The sequence below is a fragment of the Bombus huntii genome, chromosome 1 (assembly GCF_024542735.1).
Source record: "Bombus huntii isolate Logan2020A chromosome 1, iyBomHunt1.1, whole genome shotgun sequence".
In the NCBI taxonomy this organism is placed as follows: Eukaryota; Metazoa; Arthropoda; class Insecta; order Hymenoptera; family Apidae; genus Bombus; species Bombus huntii.
Genome location: NC_066238.1, coordinates 627,912 through 649,539, shown reverse-complemented (window position 1 = coordinate 649,539; position 21,628 = coordinate 627,912). Strand labels below are relative to the sequence as shown.

Genomic DNA, 21,628 nt, shown 5'->3' with positions numbered 1-21,628 from the left:
AAGCAATTATTAAGGTTTCCCATTAATTTAAGCAGAATGAAGTTATAAAATTTATATTTATAATACACTTTACAGATTCATAATACCATTAACTTAAGGTGCATGTTACATGACCGACAGGTATATATAACAATTGACAGGTAGCTTCTGCATATAGTAACGACGACGTAGACATACTGTATGTATTAAAGACTTTATCCTATCTTTTAGCCGTTGGACGTATTCGTTCCTTTTCAGTATCCCTATCGTCAGCTACTGTCCATTCAGGATCATTGGGATCCTCACCCTCTACGTCACAACAAGCTGATTCTGTCGAATCTGATTCTGGAGAATCCATTTCCCCATCCTAGAAACGAAATATTAACGTCTACCTAAATAGTTATGAAAAACTATTTTTTCCAACGGTTATTCTGCATATATTACAAAAACTATATTTAAATGTACAAGCTTGTAAGAGCTGAAAAAAACAATCAGCAGGCTAATTCGTCAAAATATTCTAATGCTTATAAAACTCATGTAAACGCAATGCAGTCTCTCTTAAATATTACTAAAATCTGAAATATGCGATAAAAATAAAATCAATTGTATTTAAAATAGGAAGCATCAAATGACACTGCTTACCAGGGATAGCCTCGAGGAGCCATGAAAGTTGGCTCAAAGTTTATATTAATAATCAGTACGAGCATTCAGATATTTCTTTCATAATAAAAAGTTCTGATAATTAACACTCAAATATTTAATACAAACACAGTGTACGTACATCGTCCGCTTTTTCTTCATCACGGGAACAAAGAGATGCTGAAGAAGCTTGCCAATGCCCATCTGGCATCACTTCCAGCATTTTGTCATACACTTCTTCGGATAATGGAAATATCCTTGGTTCATACGGCAAAATCTAACGAAGAACAGTATACAATTTTTTTTAAATATTCTGTTTTGTATTTAAAAACGTACTTTAATCAGATCAAAAAATAATACCTCATTTTCATCTTCATTTACCGAAGTACCAGTGTCGTCTTTCCCCACTCTTAACATAGGTGCAGTACGACGCCGTAAAGCATTTTGCAAAGCAGATGATCGATGCAAATTATCAGAGTTATGTTGATGTTCTGATTCTTGAACTTGTGGAGTTGCAGGAGGTGACGTAATTGGTGACATCATGTCTCCACCAAAATCACTTGCGTGTGGAGACATAGGATCTAACGATTGAGAAATAATTTATAAATTACCTGAACACGAGAAGATTAATTGTAGGTAATTTAAATTAACACGTTAACGCTGGTGCCGATATTCATGGTTTTCTCTGTGGGGTGGCGCCCGAATTCACTGTCTGCTTCATAGGGCGGCGCTGAGTCACGCTGATCGGGCACGCCGCCTCACGGAACAGGCACGTGCGACCCGCAGATGGGTCGCGCCGGCGTCAACGTGTTAAGTAAATTATAATGTACAATTACCTGGTGTATTCGCACCACTATCTGCTCGACTATCTGTCCTACGATTATGTCGAATACGAGACTGATGTGGCATATTCATATACGTCATAAAACGTTTGTTTTCTTCTCGTTCGCTTCGTTCATGTCTTAAAGCTATAGTTTCGTCTGACATATCTTCGAACTAAAGATAATGTATAGATACATTTAATCTCACTGGTGTAAAATTATTTAAAATTTTATACTTCTGTAATTAAATGTACTTACATCACTGTCTTGACTAGGCCTATGCATAACACCATTTTTAATATCCAACTTTGAAGGCTCTTCGCATAACCTCCACCTTGGAGAAAAAAAAAAAAAACATAATGTAACATTAATAACTACCCACTTGAGATACAAAAATGTATTCAATAAAATGTTACTTACTTTGGTGTTAATATTTCTTTGTATTGTAACTTTTCAAGCCTAGTTGAAGCAGCTACACTATATGGTATAACTATATTATCAATATCGTACGAATTTTGCCTCAATCGTCTGAAGCAGAAAAAATTTTAACAATTTTAATTATATGTTTAATGTATATTTTTTTAATAAATGTAATTAATAATACTGACCCATGAGAATTCTTTTCTTTAACTATGTTCTTCTCTGTAGTAGAAGCAATAGTGTGATGTAAAGGAGAAGGCACTGGAGATGAATGCTTACTAGAGCTGGAAAGTGCACTAATATCATCATCATCTTCAGTTGTCAGTTTCTGTACCCTCTTCCTACTTAAACCATGAACACTTCTATCATGACCAAGCCTGTTTCTTTTTCCTTTTAGCATCTTCTTCTTAATTCCTACATAAAGAATATCAACAAACAAAGATTAAAAAGACTAAAAAAGAATTCTTTACTACACGATTGTATGATGCAACATGTTACATACTTGCGGTAAGAATACTTGAGGATGATTTTTTTAACCGAGCTGCTGCATATTTTGCTCTGTGCCCTGGAAGTTTCTTATTTCTCCTTTCATTGGTATCTTTATCTTTTAAACGTGTGATCCGTAAATTTCCCCTTAACATTTTTTGTTGCCATTCCACTGTTTTCATGATAGCATCAAGATGAGTTCCCTGTGTGATTTCTGCACAGCAAAAGGTTACATAGATTAATGTAGATTCTCAAAAACCTTATGCTACACATCATAACAAATTATATCTTCTTATCAAGGTATGTACATATACAGAAATAATGTTTTACCATCAGGAAATGACAAAACAGGATGAAAACTAGGATCCACAAGTGCAACCCTTTCTTGTACAGACATTTGTTCAATTGGTTCTTGCGGTTGCATCGGATCTAATCTTCCAGTGCATAAAGCACATGGTGGTAATACACGATCGCAGTTGCATCTTACAGTTGATGCTTTCGCAGCACGTTTTGAGACTTCATGTAACTTATCTAGTTGTAATAATTTCCTCTTCCTGTAAAAACTCCAGACAAAAGGCCGAGTCCTACTAGCAGGTAATTCACCTTCTGGTGAATTATAACGCCCTGTAGAACCTGGTAAAACACCACTATACCCATTCACTGTTTCTGCATTATCAAGTATCACTAAACCCTTGTTAGCTCTAATATGCCGTTGCAATTCATTATGCTGTCTAATCCTATATTCCAAATCCGATATTTGTGCTTGCAGCCACGTCCACCTTGCTGCTACACCTGCACGATCTTGAGCATACCTCCATGCTGCCCGTTTTGATCTACAAGTATTATATAAAAACATAAGAAATAAATTAGTAAAGAAATACTAACTGACAAAGTAACAATCGATATTTTGTTTAAAAATATTTTATCAAGTAATTTATAGTAAGTACAGTTGTATGTATCGAAAATATTTGAAATGTTACTATAAATATTGAAATAACATATACCTATTGTTTTGTTTTTGTTTATTATCTATTTATTTCTACTACATTTAATAATTATCTTTAGTAGTAATGTACATAAACTCGCCATACTAAGCGACATAATAGTCAAATAAAATTTATCTAAACCGGCCCAAAATATTGTTCGGTTTCCAATTTTTTATAAACTCAAATACGTGTTAAAAACAAAGAAGTTTAAAGGAATACTAAGATAACAGTACTAAATTTTGCATTACAAAATTACTCTAGGAAATAAAATGTACAAAATTATTTTAAATTCACAGATTCCATTCTATTAAAACTATAGGGAAAATAGAATGGTCTCAAATCTAAACATGGATTTTTTTTTTTATAAAAGAAATTAAAACTTACATAGATATTCTTTGTTGATGTGGATTGTTAAATGACTGCATTTCATCACAACTTTCTCCGCCACTACTCGATGCAGTACAATCAGAGTCAAGATTAGATTCCACAATATGTAATTGCGAGGCTAAAGGTCCTGCCACACTTTCTACTTCTTCGCCTCTAACTTTAACTTGAGGTGTACCAAACACTGACTGACGGTTGCTATTATTACCAGAAGTACTACCCAAATTGTCACGCGATCCATCACCAAAATATCGGCAACACAATCGCTGACGATTCACACTATTGCTCTGGGCAACACACATTTTCTCAATTTTTTGCAAAAACGAACTCAAACTACTACTAATCTCAGGAAAGTTTTTAACATTAGACTTAGAACTGATATTAACCAATTCTTGAAAAAGATATTTTTTCACTCCATGATGAGCAAGCTCAAGAACTCCAGTGTTTTCTTCAGCAACATGCCTGCCTATTATTCTTGCTTGAAGCTTCCTCAGTCTTCTTAATAAAAATGCACATTTCCTTTCACTCTCGTGTTGTTTTTGGGCAACAATATCTTGCTGTAACTTTAAGGTGTTGACTTTCTGCTGGTCCACAGCATCAGCAATATTGCAAATACTCATAACATCAACATCAAGTAAATCTCTTTCAAAGGAAGGAAATCCTTCTTCAGGCATAGAAAACATTTCAACTCCATCCACAGTGCTTTGCACTGGTTCATTACTACCTGTAGATATATTTTCTGCATTTTCCACACCTTCAATAGATTTAATAACTTGTAAAATCTCCTCAACATTTTGTCCAATATCACCAACATTGCCCATGTTACATTGTTCATTATCCGCAGTTATATCTGTACCAAAGGCCATTATTTGATCCACATCCAGACTTTTATTATCTCCTACTGTTTCTGAGCCCACCAAAGGCAAATCTGCGCTTGATTTCAAAAAACCCATATTGTCCGCTTGATCACCCATAGATGGGTCGTTCATTATAGTATCAGTCACCTTTTTCCCTGGACTGCCCGTAATGTCCAGCTGTTCGCAGTCCTGTTTTATTAATGCCTTCTTTGTAATCAAGTCAGATCCGTGCGTAAATGTAGACAAACTATCAAGATCATTGGCATATTTCGAGTTGATGACATCACGAATGAGGTCTTTGGATATACCATGTAAGCACTGTTCATCAATCTTTGATGGTTGGACGTTTGCAGAAACAACAAATTTCGCCAGAATTTCACGATTCTGGCACAACTGTGTAGCCTGCTCTGGGGAAAGAAATCCACCAGCTGGAAGGGAAGGGAGCAAATTTTCAGGCTTTTGAGGACCACCTTCCGTCAGAGCAGGGGCCATCACTGCCACTGACACTGCCAGTGCTGCGGCCTCGACATCCAGAGGCTCCCACGTGCGTACGCACCCACACCTACACTTCACATGTGCTGTTCTCACTCCCATTCATCCATTACTGATTTATTGTCCTGCACTTGTATTAACTATTGTTATGCTTTGAAATAATTTCTTTCTTCTGTCTTATTTTCCTTTTGAACCTTGTACTCTATCTTCATTCATTCCACATTTAATATTATGTTGTTTCAACAGTAATCTCCATCCTGTGTAATTTCTTCATTTCTGTGTTTCATTTGCGTGTTGTGGACCAACTCATAACCTTAATCTGCAAATAAATATACAAAAATAAATATTTATAAGATTATATATATTATTATTTAGATTAAGATTATACATATATATATATATATGTAACAATTACTTTGGCTCTCCGTTATTAACATTAAGATACTCATTATAATACATCTAAGGAAGTATATTTACAAGAATTAAGACTAAATTTACTTAAATGCAAATGGCATACATTGAATAAATTAATAGTATACATAACAAATGTATTTGTATCTAACAAAATACTACGTTATTATATAAATCGCAAATTACACTATTTAATTTCCTTTTCAGCATTCATATGTTCATAAGGTACAAGCTGGCTGTCATTTACCAAACGTTTAATAAAAAACATCAAATAAAAAATGCATAAATAAACAAGTCATTAGTAGTTAGTATCACGAATACCTCAAAATAGAAGCAATTTTAATGCATAATTAATTAGTATATGTACTAGTGATCAGCATCACGTGAAACAATTTTTATTTCGAAATATCGAAAGCGAGAGGGAAAGGCCACCGATACTTAATTTAATAAAGAAGCAAGTAAAGCATACAAATTCCGCTTACCTTGTACTCTTCGCTCGAAGAATAGGAAGGAAGCCCGTTGAAAATCGCAGATTCTTCAAACCGATACTCCTCGGTGTGGCAACATCCAAACACGCGGAGTAAGCGAGGAGGAACGTCAGAAAAGCAAGATCGTTCTTCCCACGAAGATATATGTTCCAATATATGTCGGATCACAGTATTCGAGTGGTGAACTTCGAACGTAGAGTAAGCTGAGACGGTAAGCGGCTGCCGGCGAATAACGATATCAACGCGTTATTAAGAAATTGGAATGCGATGAAACAAAACGCTGCTACGCGTTTGTGAAAGAAAGTCCCGAACACTGTGTTGTTTGACGAAATAACGAAGGACAGAACGTTGAATAGAAGTGATTAAGGAGGTAGGAAGGAAGCTTAATCGAAGGTAGAAATTTCCGGTCAGCACTATGATACGGAGTGTTGCACATAATTACACTAGATATCACTACCAAGTATACATGTCGTGGAGATTAATAACAGATATGCTTGCATCGTTTGACGCATTCCCACGTGATTACTCGTCGCGAAATATAGAAAACAACAGCAGTAGTAGTAGTAGTAGTAGTAGTAGCAGCAATAGTAGCAGCAGCAGCAGCAGCAGCAGCAACAGTAGTAGCAGCAGCAGCAGCAGCAGCAGCGGTGGCGGCGGCGGTGGCGGCAGTAGCGGCAGCGTTTCCTCGTCGTGGCACGGAATTGGAAAACAAAGATAAAAACATGCCGCACAACACCACCGCCGTCCTCGTCCTCAACAGAGGAGGCAGTTCTTTCTCGTCAGTTGTACGTCGTCTATTGCATAATGACGCGCAAGATTTGTATCCCCGGCAAAAGACACTGCTATTATACGAATCACTTCGCGTATTCACCGATGTCCACGTACGCGAAAAACCTTTACACATACGACTTCCGCAGAGATGTCGAAGGCATCGAGAGGTATTATATACACCAGAGGGAAAGGGAAAGAGAGTGAGAAAGAAAATGAGAAATGTACGTGTATGTGCGTGCGTGCTTGCGCGCGCGCACGTGTGTGCGTGTGTGTGCGTGTGTCAAAGAGAGAGAGAGAAAGAGCAAGAGAAAAAGTTAGAGCGAGATAGAAAACACGAAACAGAGAAAGATAGAAGACACTAACGTGCTTCGCCTCGTGAATAGCGTAACCACGAGACGGTGCGTTAAACGCGGACGTAGGCGCGTTTACACGGTCGAGCTAACGTTCGGTACGTTAAAATGTAATTGAAGATAAAAACACGGGGAAAATGAGGCAAGCGGCTTCCTTCGCGGTACTCTCGTAGCGTACAATGGCGGAGCAAAAAACAGATTCGAAGGCAGCTTCTTTTGGCCAGTTTCCCCTTCTATACCGCTCACCTCGGTTCGGTGGCGCTCGACATAATCGCACATACACCCATCGAGATCCACGAATAATCGAGCGTTCCTTCAACACTTCACGCAACACGGCACGACTTTCATGCAACTCGCGTTCGGATATATAAATGTCCGTCACACCCAATGCACGATAATCCCTTACGATGATTCTCTTGTTAGAATTAACGCGCTTACTCCCTAACCGTTTCTGCGTCTCTTCTTGGTTATTGGTATATACGATGTTTCCGGTGAACCGAGAGTTTCCTTCCTTAATTACGGACACCGACGTTGATTTTATGGTAAGAGTCACACGAGTAACGCGAGCTATTTATCAATAATATATAGGAAATTCGACCAACTTCGGTGTTACTGAAGCGGGATCGACCAATACTGCAGTGCTGCTGCCGGATGTGGCCTTCGTGCCACGCTGCCCAATCGGATTCATTTTCTATGTATAATGTCGGCGGTAAAGTCCAATTCGCAGCTCGATACCGTGAATGCTAACGAAAAACCCTAGATTCTGGTTGAGATACTTTTCCCGCTTCTTCCATATACTATAGCACACCTGCTGATACACGTTAATTGCAAGCTCCTGTATACCGGAATTATGGCATCGCGTTTAAAACAACATAATGTTAATTCTTACACATATTTATGTACAACTTCAATTAGTTACGTGTAATTAATTTGTCTTCTTAGTAGAAATTGTTCTTACATAATAAGAAAATTAGAACGTAACTTGATAAATGTACTATGTAGAATATTACAATAAACAATACGTGATGTGTTGAAATGAGCTACATTTATTTTCATTCTGATTCATAGCTATATATATTGTAGTAAACACTTGATACGTAATCAATTTTTTGCTTCGTAATGTTAAATTGTTATACAATACGAATAAATATTTTTTAATACGTGTTACCTTTTCTTTATCAATTTGGAACATACTTTTTAATATCCATCGGATAATAATACATTATGTATATATAACGTATAATGTTTGTAAAGGATTACTGAAAATGTATAATAAGATAATATAATTGTAAATCAACCATTCAGCAATTATTATATAAGTTCTCCACAAAAATTGTTTTAAACGTAACAGACGATAAATGTACTATCTGTAAGTCATTGCGCAGATTTAAATATTTATATTGGTGTGTTATCGGTTTAATTATCAGTAGGTTCGTTAGATGGCGACATAAATATAATAGCAGAATAATAGTGTCAATACCGTGAACGTCGTGTATAGATTAATATTTTTTAAATACGAGGAATATAATGATATCATTAAAATAAAATAATGTAAAATAATAAATAAACAAATATATAAAAAACAATAAATAAATATCTAAAAGTTCTACAAAATGGATATTGCTAAATCGTTATTTAATGTTCGTGATCATGAAGGTTATGTTGGAAAGGATGACCATAACGTTAGTATTTTTATCTATTTGATTTTAATGAATTTTTCATTCGATTATTTTATTTATAAGTAAAGGAGCATTAAAAGTTTGGTATTTGTGAAAATAAAGAGCTTTTGTAAAGTAATATTTAGTTTACCATAAATTAGCAAGTACCGGATTACACATCTGTTAGCATATTGTGCATTTGAAGTTACACAATATCTTTACTCTTTAGAAAAAATTGGAAACTGCTGCTTCTGAAGATGAATTTGAAGTAGAAGTTTCAGGATTATGTGGCGAAATTTTATCTCCTGCACCGGGAGGTCCATTTTCTGCCTTAACGCCATCCATGTGGCCCCAAGATATTTTAGCTAAATTAAATCAACCTGATGATCCCAATTCGCAACCTGAATATAGGTGCTTATAACAAATTTTTTAGTATAAAATACTATTATAACACATGATAATTTAATACATTATAATTAATTTTCTTATGTTTACAAATATAATCTGTGCTAGGTTTGATGAATTTGGATTTCGTGTAGAAGAAGAAGATGGCCCAGAACAAAGTTCAAAAAAGTTGTTAGGTATCCCATTTGTTGAAGATCCCCAACATAGGTATGAAGAAATCAAATGAATAATAGTTATCAAATTAATAAAATTAATAAAGCTAACTTTAAATACTTATATATTTAGACTACAATGGGTTGCTCTGTTGGAATTCAGCCATAATAAAGAAGTAGCTGAATTTTCTTGGCAAAATATGGATAGAAGGTTGCCACGTACAGATAAATTGCGAGATATGGTTCATCGTGGTATACCTCATTCTCTGAGACCTCAAATTTGGATGAGAATGTCAGGTAAGGAACATCAGGTTCTTGAATCGATTGCGTCCAATTATCTGGTCTGATTCCTAATTATGTTTTGAGGTCCCGAACAATACAAGAGTAATAAGATTTCACCGATTCCTGTCCAAATTTCTCATCGCAACAACTTCCCCCATCCCTAATATTTTATAATATACAGATACAAAATAAATTACTTTATTCAATGTTGCAGGAGCACTTCAGAAAAAATGTTCTTCTGAGATAATGTATAAAGATATAGTAAAAGCATCGAGTAATGACGCATTGGTAACTAATAAACAGATTGAAAAGGATCTTTTACGCATTATGCCTGCTAATGCATGCTTTAGCCACCTTCATAGCACAGGAATACCACGTTTAAGACGTGTTATGCGTGCTCTTGCTTGGCTATATCCTGATATTGGGTAATGATACTTTTATGGAATAATATTGTATGTAATATTAAATAATATTGTAATATCCTTATTTATTTATTGTATAATCTATTTATTTTGCAAAGATATTGCCAAGGTACAGGAACAATAGCAGCTTCTCTTTTGTTATTATTAGAAGAAGAAGATGCTTTTTGGATGATGGCTACAATAGTGGAAGATTTATTGCCAGCATCTTACTATTCTTCAACGTTATTAGGTAATATACTACTAACATGTAATAAATTATGTAGAAACATAATGGATTTTAATTTTAAAAATATTTCACAGGTATTCAAGCTGATCAAAGAGTACTTCGTACATTAGTAGCTAATTATCTCCCTGATATCGACCATGTTTTAGTTCAACATGATATAGAATTAAGTTTAATATCTTTACATTGGTTCCTGACTTTATTTGCATCTGTTGTACATAAGAAAATATTGCTCCGTATATGGGATATGTTTCTTTTTGATGGATCTATAGTTTTGTTTCAAGTTACACTTGGAATGTTAAAAATTAAAGGTATATAATATTTATAGTAAATATATTCACAAGTGTAAAATTCTAAATACCTTTTTAGAACATGAATTAAAGGAATTAGAAAACTCTGCGCAAATATTTAATGCTCTTTCGGATATACCCGGAGATATCGACGATGTTGATCTATTATTTAAAGTAAGTTCACATTTTCCAAATCTTATTAAAATTTGTTATACAGGTAATGAGCCAATTTCTATAACCGAAAGTTATCATCTTTTCTTAGACGTCTTTAGAAGTAAGTGGATCATTAACAGACGTTTTGGTTGAAACTCACAGACGTAGACACCTGGCATATTTAATGGCAGATCAAGGTGGCTTAGTGGGTAATCCCGATGCTGTACCAAATTTACCAAAACAACATCTCAATAGGTATAATAAATTTAAAATTATATCGTTCGAAATGTTTTCATTAAGTTTTTAATTAAATATTTATTTGTAATTAAATTTCTGATATAAACATCCTATTTCTAACTGTTATAATGGTCTGTATTTTCTTGAAGGCGTCAAATGAAAAAAAATAAATCAATGTTTCAAACGTTCTTGTTTGGAAGTTATGATACTGAAGATGATGCAAAGTCAAAAAATATTCGACAGACAGGTATATTGATGCCATGAATAAAACAAACGTGACGTTTTAAAGAAATTGAAAATCACACGTTCTAAATATTTTAGAAATATTGGTTGATTTAAGAGAAGCTGTTTTGCAAGTTGCTAGACATTTTATAAATGTCGACCCTAAATTAAACAATATTGTGCTTATAGCAGATTATAGCATGGAGAGTCACGCAAAAGATCATGATAATTATGTTAATGTTTCACGCACTAGAAAAAGGAGAGCTAAGGCGTTATTAGGTATGTCATTAACATATATTTAAGTTATGAAAATATTCCTAATTATACGTAATATTAATATACAATAAGATCATTTCTCTTTCAATTTCTATGATCACATTATACAGATTTTGAAAGACATGATGATGATGAATTAGGTTTTCGAAAAAATGATATAATTACAATCATAAGTCAAAAAGATGAACATTGTTGGGTGGGAGAACTTAATGGATTAAGAGGATGGTTTCCTGCAAAATTTGTAGAATTATTAGATGAAAGAAGTAAACAATATACGTGTGCTGGAGATGATGCAGTTAGCGAAGCTGTTACTGATTTAGTCAGGGGAACTTTGTGCCCCGCTATTAAGGCAGTATTAGAACATGGAATGCGTAGACCATCATTCTTAGGTGGTCCATGTCATCCATGGCTTTTTATCGAAGAAGCTTCAAATAGAGAAGTGGAAAAGGACTTTAATTCAGTTTACAGTAGATTAGTATTATGTAAGACATATAGACTGGATGAAGATGGTAAAGTTCTCACGCCTGAAGAGGTAGTACTATTTATATCTTTACAATAGATTATTTGATCAAAATTTATAACCTAACCCTAACCAATTTTATTTCAGTTATTATACCGATGCGTTCAGTCAGTAAATTTAACCCACGATAATGCACATGCTCAAATGGATGTAAAATTAAGATCTCTTATTTGTCTTGGATTAAATGAACAAGTGTTACATTTATGGCTTGAAGTTTTATGTTCGTGTGTAGAAGTTGTACAAAAATGGTACTAGATATATATTGGACAAAATAATAATAGTTTATTATAATTCTATTATATTTTTTATTGCAATAATTTACGTATTATTAATTTTACAGGTACCAACCGTGGAGTTTTATCAATAGTCCTGGCTGGGTACAAATTAAATGTGAATTAAGAATATTAAGTCAATTTGCATTTAATTTAAATCCTGATTGGGAATTACCACCAAAAAAAGAACAATCACAACCTCTGAAAGATGGCGTGCGTGATATGCTAGTTAAACATCATTTGTTTAGTTGGGATCTTTAGCAAACAATACGAATTTTTGTACTAAATATCGTGTATGTTATATGCAACAATAATACAAGGTAATTGTGTAGTACAAATCACTTGCTATTATGTATGTAGAATGAGCATTGTATGTGCGAGCGTGTGCGTGCATGCGTACATATGTGCGAGCGCGCGCGCGCGCGCGTGTGTGTGTTAGATAAAAATTTATTTCTAAATTTTTATCTAAATATAAGTTATTTTATCCTCATTGTTTAGTGTAAACAGATGTTAATGAATCTCACTAATCAAATTTTTGATTGCGTTAATGACGATTAAAAGTGAATTGTATATACATTCATATATACGTATGTTACATGTGGTGGTTAATTCTATTTAACGAAAGAAGTTAAACGGATAAATCTATTGTGTATATCGCATTAAAATCAGCGTGATAAATATTACTATTTGTACTTTAAAAAGTTTTAATGATAATTTGCATGCATATATTATTTATTCATGTTTAAGTTCTAATGTATACAAATATCTTTAAAAAATAAAACTTTTCATTTAAATTTATAAGATTTTTAATATAGCGTAGAAAATTTCCCTGTTTTACAAAATATGTTACAGTGGTAAATCTTTATCTTCCAAAAGATTTTTAAGTGGGAATTTTCTGTCTTTACGACAACATGGATCAGTCAAATTAGCATCAATAATTTTTATATTAAGTTGGTCAATCTTTTCGTCGGCCACAGCCGATGGTCTAGACAAAAATTTATCCCAGTGAAAAGGTTCTCGTTTATACAAATTTTTATATTTTTCTATAGTTGAGGTATCAATATGTAAGTCATGTACATCTAAAGTATTTTGGAAAAATTCTTTTTCAAAATCTATTTTACAGTCGCATTTACGTTTTTTTATGTAGATGAAATGTAAGTCCATAACATTCGTACCAGTAAAACCAGTTTTAAATAAATCTGTACCTCTCTTAAATCGAGAATATAAATTGTATGAATCATTCTCATTTAAAGTATTTTCAGGTAACATACGCTCTACTTCCATTGTTTGAAGTATAAATGGGACTACATTATCCTCATCATTTTCATCTATTTCTTTATTAGGCCTAACTTCTTTTTCCATTGTTTTTATTATTTCTTTCTTTTTATTTGTTATAAACCCACTTAATTGTTGCGTTTTGCATAGATCTTTACGTTGCTGCTGTATGTTAAGTTGTTCTTGCTCTTCCAGTTTTTTCCTAAGAGCTTCTTTCTTTTCCTCCTCTTTAATTATTACTTTTGATGCTATAGACTTTACTCTTGCATATACATCATGTATCAGTGGGCCAATAGCAGGATAACCAAATGCACCTGCTGCATCAGTTGGACCATCTTGTCCATCTGTTCCTGCGCTCAACATTATTATTTCATATTCCGAAAATCGAGGATAACCTTTAATTTTTGCCAACCAGTCTAATGAAAAATGTAGCGCTAATTCTTGATTTCTACCACCTTTCCCTTTTCCTTTAACTACTACTGTTGGTTCACCACCTCCAATCAATACTATTCCTTCTTCACTCACATTATCAATTAAGTTATAAATTTCATCCACTTTAGCAGCAGATAAAGAAAGTACGGGTATATCTTTTACTTTTTCAAAAAATTCCTCTTTTTCTAAAGCTTTATCCAATGCAAGACATATCAAACTTGTTATATGAACATATGCTAAACTGACATCATGTACATTACCTACAACATCGGGCCTTAATATTATTGGAGTTAACTTGTGATGATATGCTTGCAAAGAAGCTGCTTCAATCGCCACTGTATTATTTCCCAAAATAATATTAGTTACATGCTTGAATTGTTTTTTCTTTCGAGTTAGCAATTTCTTATCTTTAAATTTTTCCTTAGATGTTAAAAGTTTTTTCACATCACCATCTACACGTTCAAATAAATTATATTTTTTCAATATAGCTATTACCTCTTTTGGACTTTTACTATTGTATACCGTCGGACCACTAGCAATTAACTCTATAGGATCATCTACAATATCAGATAATATTAAACTGATAATTGTAGCTGGATAGGCCATTCGAGCTAAACCACCACCTTTCACCATAGATAATTTACTTCTCACTATATTAAGCTCTTTTATATCAGCTCCAGCTGCTTGAAGCATTTTACAAACATATAATTTATCTTCACATTCAATTACTGGCCTTGGCATATAAAGCAATGCAGAACCACCACCGGATATCAATACAATTAAAGTATCATTTTCTGTAAGAGATTCGACTAAGTCTATAATTTCATGTGTTGTTTCTAGAGATCTATCATCCGGCTGATTATGTTCAGAACCTTCGTAATATTTTACTACGCCACTTCCTATTAAAGGAAAATATGATTTGTCTTCAGATTTCCACATCGAGTCTGTCGATGCAGAGGGAACACTAACTACACCTCTCTTCAAATAACTGCCAAGCATATGTTCAAGAACTACTGCCATACCCATGACAGCTTTGCCAAAACCAACTAAATAAACATTTTCTTTAAGTTCAAAACTTTGGTCTCCAACGTATAACATTCCATCTTTAAATTTAACTTTATTTAGCATAAGAGTTTTAGGTGAAACTGCATTAACACCAGCAAAATACATATCTTTTAATACAAATTTAGATTTTTCCAAAGCTTTTGGGTCTGTTGACATCTTTCTACGTGTTAATTTTACAATGCTTAATAGGTTAGATTGAGAAAAAGCTTGATTACTGAAACAGTGTCAAAAGATTATTGTGAATACACATAACAAAACACTTACATTAGACTATAATTAAAATACTTACCTGTACCGCGCTAATTTATGTAATATTCTTTCATAGCGCATCTCTAATCAACTAATATCACAAATATATTTGTACGGAATAAGATTTATCAGATAAGCTCTATAAAAATTACTTCATTTGTATTCGTAAATCTTTTCCAATACAATCTGCGCATATTAAATATATCCTTTTCTAAATATTTATTCTGAACAATATCTTTAATCGATATTGCATAAAAAGTATTGAAATGCACAGAGAAAATACGAAACATGCATAATTATATTATATTGACACTTAGAAATATCATAAATTGAAAACATTGTATGATATTGCGTTTTATTTTGATTCTGCATTGAACTATACATATACATGTATTACACATATTTAACGTTAGAAATATTACTACTACAATACAACTGCTACTAACACTACGATTATACAAATACAAAACTATAAAGCCAAATTGAAGTACATTTTACGTTCTTAAACAATATTAAATAATTTCAACAAATATTCAAACGTTGAACAAACATTTGATGCAAACGATAGTAAAAATTAAAAATTTCATCCTACTCATCATTAAATAGTAACAATGATAGTTTCCGAGAATCATTCATCCGCATATATTTTGTGGCTCTTATAAGAGCCGTTTTATATGAAGCTGAGTAGACGGAATCCGTAGAAATTTAACCACCGAATCCGTAGAGCGTTCTTCCTTGACGCTTCAGGGCGTAAACCACGTCCATTGCGGTTACAGTTTTCCTTTTTGCGTGTTCAGTATATGTGACAGCGTCACGAATTACGTTCTCAAGGAATACCTTCAGTACACCTCGGGTTTCTTCATAGATCAAACCAGAGATTCGTTTTACGCCACCACGTCTTGCTAGACGACGAATGGCAGGCTTCGTGATACCTTGGATATTATCACGAAGAACCTTCCTGTGTCTCTTCGCTCCTCCTTTTCCCAATCCCTTTCCTCCCTTTCCACGGCCGGTCATGATGAAAACTTTTCTTGAACACAAGAAACAGCTATCTCTGAGAGATATCCCAGAACTGTCGTTTAGCAGCAGAGGCCCGCAGTTATATATCAGGCGTCGTTTAAGTTCTCCCCACCACTACCTTACCAGCCAATCACAGAAAAGTCGGCTTCAAGTGGATCTCGCTGGAGTACAGCTGCCCGCTATAACGTATTGTGCAGTTGTAACGAACATCTGCTGAAAATCTGTCAGTCAGCACACAAAGAACACATCCTCTACTGCTGTATATAATACATGTAAAGAACACTTTTTTTTTTATTTATTAAAATTTACAATCAATTCTCGCATTGAGAAGAGAACACTTTTGATGTAAATTAAATGATGTAAATACGTATATATTAACGCTTCGCTAACTGATCATTATATTGGAGATTTTATTTAGCTAGTTATCAAAAGGCAGTTCCTAAAAAGAAGGATGGTCATAAAATGCGAAATTTCTATTCCTTTAGACATTCAAAATTTTAGTAAGCATCATTCTATTAATACTAAATTATCATAAAAGTACAATCATTTATGATTACTGGAAATATAATGAAGGAGTTGTAAAAGATGTAAATGAAATTGACAATGCCCCGAAGAGCGACGACTAACTTAAGATAATTATAACTTCGAACTAAATGCATCAAATGCAAGAATTCGAACTCTATGTTATTAAGAAAATTCGATATTTATATAGTATGTAAAAATATATTATTCAAATTGTTAATTAATAGCAATAAAATGCGGCGAATTAAAGTAAAATATTGCGATACTAATATTCTACGAAATACATTTGTTATTAATGTTTGTTAGTTCTAAAATAAGATGAAATGTATTGAATACGAAAAATTATTGTTATATGTTGTTATTCTCTTTTTCAAATAATAGTTTTTCAATGAAATCATCGTTAACATCAAAGTATAGGATGTAGATATAATGTAAATACGGTTCAAGCGCGGCCGTACAGCTTGAAATGTACATATTATGCGCAGTGTATAGTGTAGTGCATTTGTAGTATAAAATAGAAAATATTTATTTATTTTTTTTATTTATCATTATTGTTATATTGCTGCTTGCGTTCTAAATCGCTCTAGTGCATATCTATCGTGCATATCTATCGTACCTTCGGGCTACAAGTTGTCATCTAGGAATTATATCTACTCAACAGTGTAACTTAAGTGTTGAAAATAAAACCTTATAATTCTGTGAATCACAGTGTTATACTAATTCAACCACCCCTCTTCTCCTAACGGAAATCAGGGGATCGATCAACTCGTGGTGTCGATTTCTATAATCGTAACGGGAATTTACGACTCCCGTTGACGTCCCTCCTCGTGAGTTCGTCTCCCCGCGATTGGTCGAAAATACACTATTATTAATTAACAATTTAAGCAATATGTCTTTACATACTATATAAATATTGACTTTTTTTTTACAAAACAAAGTTTGAATTCTTGCATTTCATGGATTCCAAATCACCGTCAACTTCATCTGCATTTTTTACAAGTTTCTTATCACATTGATCATAAATGATTCTGCTTTTACTTTAAGATAAGATACTTTAAGATTTTAAATTCGATTTAAAATAAATAGCACATAATTTTTATTATATAATGATATAACGTAGTGATAATATGTAAAGTAATGATGAAATAGTTTTTTGTTAATAATACGAACAATTTTCCCATACGATTATGAGGGCCTTCATTATCATGTTCTTTGTTATAATGTTTAGCACCCTTTGGGACCTTTCGTGTACCAGATGAAACACACCTGTCCGTTCCATTTTACGATGACAATGAAAAACATCCATTGTTATATCAGGCAATGAGCCTTACCAGGCAACTTTCCAGAGATTCAATCTATAGTATTTATATATATGTCAGAGAAGCGTCAGTAATAGAGTTGTGGGCATTTGCTAGACCTCCCTTGGAGTTGGCCAGGGTCGTGTTATAACGAAGATACGGCCTGATACAACGGGTATGAACACTACCGATTCGACCATCAACAGCGGCGATTAGGCCCTCGCGACACTAGTGATAGTGGTCTTAGGTTCGATAACGAATCCACGGTCAACGAGAGAATGGATATGATATGAGAATGGATAGGAATGCCTCTTCGTCCCAACGACGCCGCTGTCGATTGGTCAATTTGGGACAGAAGCTGCCTGTCCGTTTGCAAAATTTCCGTGTGCCTCAACCTCAGGTATTACTTGTCCTAAGGAACCGTTAGCATGTTTTACTGTCCGATACCTCTATGGGTAGTTCCTTTAATGAGGGTCATAACACCGCTCCGCACCTTTGTTAGACGGAGCGCCCGTCCCGTTGACCGCGGCTACGTTGGGCGACAGGCTGTCGCCCCGAGCCAAAGCTCACCGTCACTAATCCCGGACGGTTACCATCGGCTTGGATAACTGCGATTGTTTCATTACGGCTATAGTAGACTCTAGATTACAATGTTAGGAGGTTATCCTGAAGTTCCAGAGGGGCCCCGGCGTCCTTTCGTCTCCGACATATAGGATATCCTAAAATAATAGCTACGGAAAAATTTCCAAATATTTTGACTAATAAATTTGAAAATTTTCCATGAAATTTCTTATTTTAATCATTTTACAAAATTTAGTAACGCGACCGATGATTATCGTGGCAATTGTGTAAATCCGATTAAAAGGACAAAGCAAAATCCGAGAAGATCCTTCGTCTTGAAGATAATTTTTGGCCCTTAAAAGGGCCATTTATACCAAAGGGATATATTGTTGAATGTTTGACAAAACACCCCTTTGTCTGATAGCGACTCCAGATAGTGATTTGTTTAATTCCTCGTCATTATGGATGGCGAGTTGAACGTGTCTGGGTATGATTCTGGATTTTTTATTGTCTCGTGCTGCATTTCCAGTCAATTCCAGAACTTCAACAGCCAAATATTCCATAACTTTTTCTTTTTATTTATTAATATTTACAATCAATTCTCGCATTGAGAATTTTCAGTAATTCATATTCCATAACTGGAGTCAGGTAGACAGGAGCACCAGACTACACGCGTTTGGCGCAATTACCTTTCGTCAAAAGTCTACGGATACGACTAACGGGAAATGCGAGTTCCGCTTTGAACAAACGAGACGAATTTCCCTTCGCCTTTGTTTTCCCTCCTTTTTCACGACTGGACATTTTAGATTTATACTAAAATGAAGACAAATGATTAAATAGAACAGTTATTAGGTTGTCCGGAAAGTTCTTTTCGTTTTTTAAATAGGACGTAAGTATAAAATATATTTCCTTCTGTGTACCTTTCTTAAGTAATGTATGATCCTTTCTGTTCTACCACCTTTTGCCACCTCTCCGGTAGCCTCATAATACCATTTTTCCAAAATTCTCTTGGCTTACTTTTAAAATATTCTTCGAGGCCGTTTTTCACTTCGTTTACTGATTTGGATTTTCTATCGCGAAGAAAATCCTTTAGGGGGAGGAACAAATAATAGTGCGATGGTACAAGGTCTGGAGAATATGGAGGATGTGGTAAAACATCCCAATCAAACTCTAGAAGTTTCATTTGCACCGCTAAAGAAATGTGTGGCCTCGTGTTATCGTGGTGGAACACGAAGCCACGTTTGTTCATCATTTCAGGACGTTTTGTGATAATGGCTTCCTTAAGTTTTTCGAGTTGGGTGCAATATTTTTCACTGTTGATCGTTTGCCCTTCCGGAAGTAATTCGTAGTAGAGGATACCCTTCCAGTCCCACCAAATTGAAAGCAGCACCTTCTTCGGGTGAAGTCCAGGTCTTGCTACCGTTGGAGGACACTTATCTCGACTCGACCAGGATCGCTTGCGCGCAATGCTATCATAGAGAATCCAACTTTCATCTCCAGTAATTAACTTTTTTAAAAATGGCTCTGTTTTGTTGCGTTGAATTAGCAAATCGCATATCAAAATTCGATTCATGCGATTGCTCTCCGTCAGATGATGGGGGAGCCACACGTCGTAGCGATTAACGTACCCAAGCTTTGTTACATACTCATGAATCGTTGTTCGCGGAATGTTTAAAGCATCTTCTATCTCACGAAGGCTAGACTTTGGGTTTTCATCGAGATAGGCCTTGATAAGGTCAATATCAGTGGTGGATGGACGACCGCTGCGGTTTTCATCTTTCAGATTAAAATTTCCGGTTCTAAACTTCCTAAACCAAGTCCGAACTGTTTGAACAGTTATAGACCGATCACCATAAACGTCACAAATCTCCTTTGCAGTGTTTTTAGGCGTACTACATTTTTTAAAGCACTGATACATAATGTAGCGAAACCGCATCTTTTGATCTTCCATTTTTCATCACGCAAAAAACATTCGATACACTTTCTAACATCGAAAATTGTTCTCTTCCCTACGTCGTTACTCGAACAATGTAAACGAATACGCAGAGCAGTACAAGAACATCATTCATATAGGGTCTGTAGCAACAAAAGCTGACCAATCGCTGACGAGCAGCGTTCTCATTGGTTCGGAAATACAATAATTTTATAAGCTGTTATTTTATATTATTTTTATAAATGAATAATCTTGCAATTTGATAATATATTTGAAATTTAAAATTTCATTCTTAAATTGTGTTATGTTAATATATAATATATCATATATATATTAACATAACACAATTATATTTAATAATAATAATTATATTTTATATAATGTAATGATCTAACAAAAAGCATTTTTTATATTAATATATAATGCTTAAATATTGATTGATAGAAGAAAAATTTTATGTATTTTGTATTATATTTAATGAGATATATTTTGTTTAAATATCTCTCCATAAATTATAACTACAATTGCTTTTAGAATACTTATTGTATTGTTTCTTCGCCGTATTTTTCATTCTGAATATGTATATATTTATATATGTATTGAATAGAAGACGTACATGTATTCTTTTGTTTAGAAAAGGCAGTTTAAAATTTAGTACACGAAATATAAAAAATTGATTATGTGAAATAATCGTTACTCAATATTCTTTAATGTAGATTAATTATTTTGCAAAGAATCATACATATATTTGAAACAGAGAACAATTTAATTCTTAAGGATAACCATCTGCTTTTTTTTTTTTATTTATTGATATTTACAATCAATTCTCGCATTGAGAATTTTCAGTAAATAACAATCTTCTATCTCCTAATTTGATCATAAATTACCTAAAAAGGTCTATATATATCTTTCTTTCTTTATTACAAGGTTCAATTCATACACCAAAAAGGAAGTAGTAAAAATTGATAATAGCAATATTACTTTAGTTACTGTATAAATTTTACTTTATAATAAGCACTTTAAATAAATTATATACTATTGTAATATATTAATCAATTATGCAATGCCAATAGTATA

The 21,628-nt window shown here is 34.0% G+C and overlaps 5 protein-coding genes across 8 annotated transcripts; 1 reads left to right on the top strand and 4 right to left on the bottom strand.

The window, feature by feature from the left end:
• Positions 1 to 37: 37 nt before the first annotated feature.
• LOC126873653 (KAT8 regulatory NSL complex subunit 1) lies at positions 38 to 7,969 on the bottom strand. Of its 4 annotated transcripts, XM_050635992.1 has the most exons (12): positions 7,331 to 7,968; positions 5,958 to 6,182; positions 3,716 to 5,383; positions 2,676 to 3,178; positions 2,362 to 2,559; positions 2,048 to 2,273; positions 1,860 to 1,967; positions 1,698 to 1,773; positions 1,455 to 1,614; positions 979 to 1,199; positions 761 to 895; positions 38 to 346 (listed from the first exon to the last, which is right to left on the bottom strand). In XM_050635992.1, exons 3-12 carry the CDS (start codon positions 5,164 to 5,166, stop codon positions 200 to 202), a joined length of 3,225 nt encoding a protein of 1,074 aa, XP_050491949.1. In that variant the 5' UTR covers positions 5,167 to 5,383; positions 5,958 to 6,182; positions 7,331 to 7,968; the 3' UTR covers positions 38 to 199. The 4 variants fall into 4 exon arrangements, 3 of the variants coding, with proteins under 3 accessions (XP_050491949.1, XP_050491096.1, XP_050493117.1); XM_050635139.1 differs by having other exon boundaries at positions 5,958 to 7,968; XR_007692884.1 differs by having other exon boundaries at positions 203 to 346; positions 622 to 895; positions 5,958 to 7,968.
• Positions 7,970 to 8,424: 455 nt separating this feature from the next.
• LOC126878235 (small G protein signaling modulator 3 homolog) lies at positions 8,425 to 12,990 on the top strand. The gene is made up of 14 exons (XM_050640857.1): positions 8,425 to 8,766; positions 8,972 to 9,153; positions 9,256 to 9,354; positions 9,433 to 9,596; positions 9,796 to 10,006; positions 10,102 to 10,232; positions 10,304 to 10,537; positions 10,596 to 10,690; positions 10,779 to 10,924; positions 11,056 to 11,153; positions 11,228 to 11,407; positions 11,515 to 11,936; positions 12,012 to 12,172; positions 12,265 to 12,990. The coding sequence occupies exons 1-14, from the start codon at positions 8,698 to 8,700 to the stop codon at positions 12,455 to 12,457; spliced, it is 2,385 nt and encodes a 794-aa protein (XP_050496814.1). The 5' UTR covers positions 8,425 to 8,697; the 3' UTR covers positions 12,458 to 12,990.
• Positions 12,908 to 15,472, bottom strand: LOC126878345 (glycerate kinase-like). The gene is made up of 2 exons (XM_050641126.1): positions 15,258 to 15,472; positions 12,908 to 15,182 (listed from the first exon to the last, which is right to left on the bottom strand). Exons 1-2 carry the CDS (start codon positions 15,296 to 15,298, stop codon positions 13,043 to 13,045), a joined length of 2,181 nt encoding a protein of 726 aa, XP_050497083.1. The 5' UTR covers positions 15,299 to 15,472; the 3' UTR covers positions 12,908 to 13,042.
• Positions 15,473 to 15,555: 83 nt separating this feature from the next.
• Positions 15,556 to 16,323, bottom strand: LOC126866950 (histone H4). Its single transcript, XM_050621028.1, has one exon. The coding sequence runs from the start codon at positions 16,232 to 16,234 to the stop codon at positions 15,923 to 15,925; it is 312 nt and encodes a 103-aa protein (XP_050476985.1). The 5' UTR covers positions 16,235 to 16,323; the 3' UTR covers positions 15,556 to 15,922.
• Positions 16,324 to 19,173: 2,850 nt separating this feature from the next.
• LOC126865606 (histone-lysine N-methyltransferase SETMAR-like) lies at positions 19,174 to 20,700 on the bottom strand. Its single transcript, XM_050618384.1, has 2 exons — positions 19,539 to 20,700; positions 19,174 to 19,431 (listed from the first exon to the last, which is right to left on the bottom strand). Exon 1 carries the CDS (start codon positions 20,567 to 20,569, stop codon positions 19,544 to 19,546), a length of 1,026 nt encoding a protein of 341 aa, XP_050474341.1. The 5' UTR covers positions 20,570 to 20,700; the 3' UTR covers positions 19,174 to 19,431; positions 19,539 to 19,543.
• Between the last annotated feature and the right edge of the window lie 928 nt (positions 20,701 to 21,628).

Bases quoted from the DNA above. Each gene is read 5' to 3' on its own strand.
- LOC126873653 (XM_050635139.1), bottom strand. From the start codon at position 5,166: ATGGGAGTGAGAACAGCACATGTGAAGTGTAGGTGTGGGTGCGTACGC. The intron at 2,560-2,675 runs GTAAAACATTAT...TTTGCTGTGCAG, and splicing joins TGTTTTGTCATTTCCTGATG to AAATCACACAGGGAACTCAT. The intron at 1,615-1,697 runs GTAAGTACATTT...CATTATCTTTAG, and splicing joins GGCCTAGTCAAGACAGTGAT to TTCGAAGATATGTCAGACGA.
- LOC126878235 (XM_050640857.1), top strand. From the start codon at position 8,698: ATGGATATTGCTAAATCGTTATTTAATGTTCGTGATCATGAAGGTTAT. The intron at 10,925-11,055 runs GTATAATAAATT...ATTTTCTTGAAG, and splicing joins CCAAAACAACATCTCAATAG to GCGTCAAATGAAAAAAAATA. The intron at 11,408-11,514 runs GTATGTCATTAA...CACATTATACAG, and splicing joins GAGAGCTAAGGCGTTATTAG to ATTTTGAAAGACATGATGAT.
- LOC126878345 (XM_050641126.1), bottom strand. From the start codon at position 15,298: ATGCGCTATGAAAGAATATTACATAAATTAGCGCGGTACAG. The intron at 15,183-15,257 runs GTAAGTATTTTA...ACACTGTTTCAG, and splicing joins CATAAATTAGCGCGGTACAG to TAATCAAGCTTTTTCTCAAT.
- LOC126866950 (XM_050621028.1), bottom strand. From the start codon at position 16,234: ATGACCGGCCGTGGAAAGGGAGGAAAGGGATTGGGAAAAGGAGGAGCG.
- LOC126865606 (XM_050618384.1), bottom strand. From the start codon at position 20,569: ATGGAAGATCAAAAGATGCGGTTTCGCTACATTATGTATCAGTGCTTT.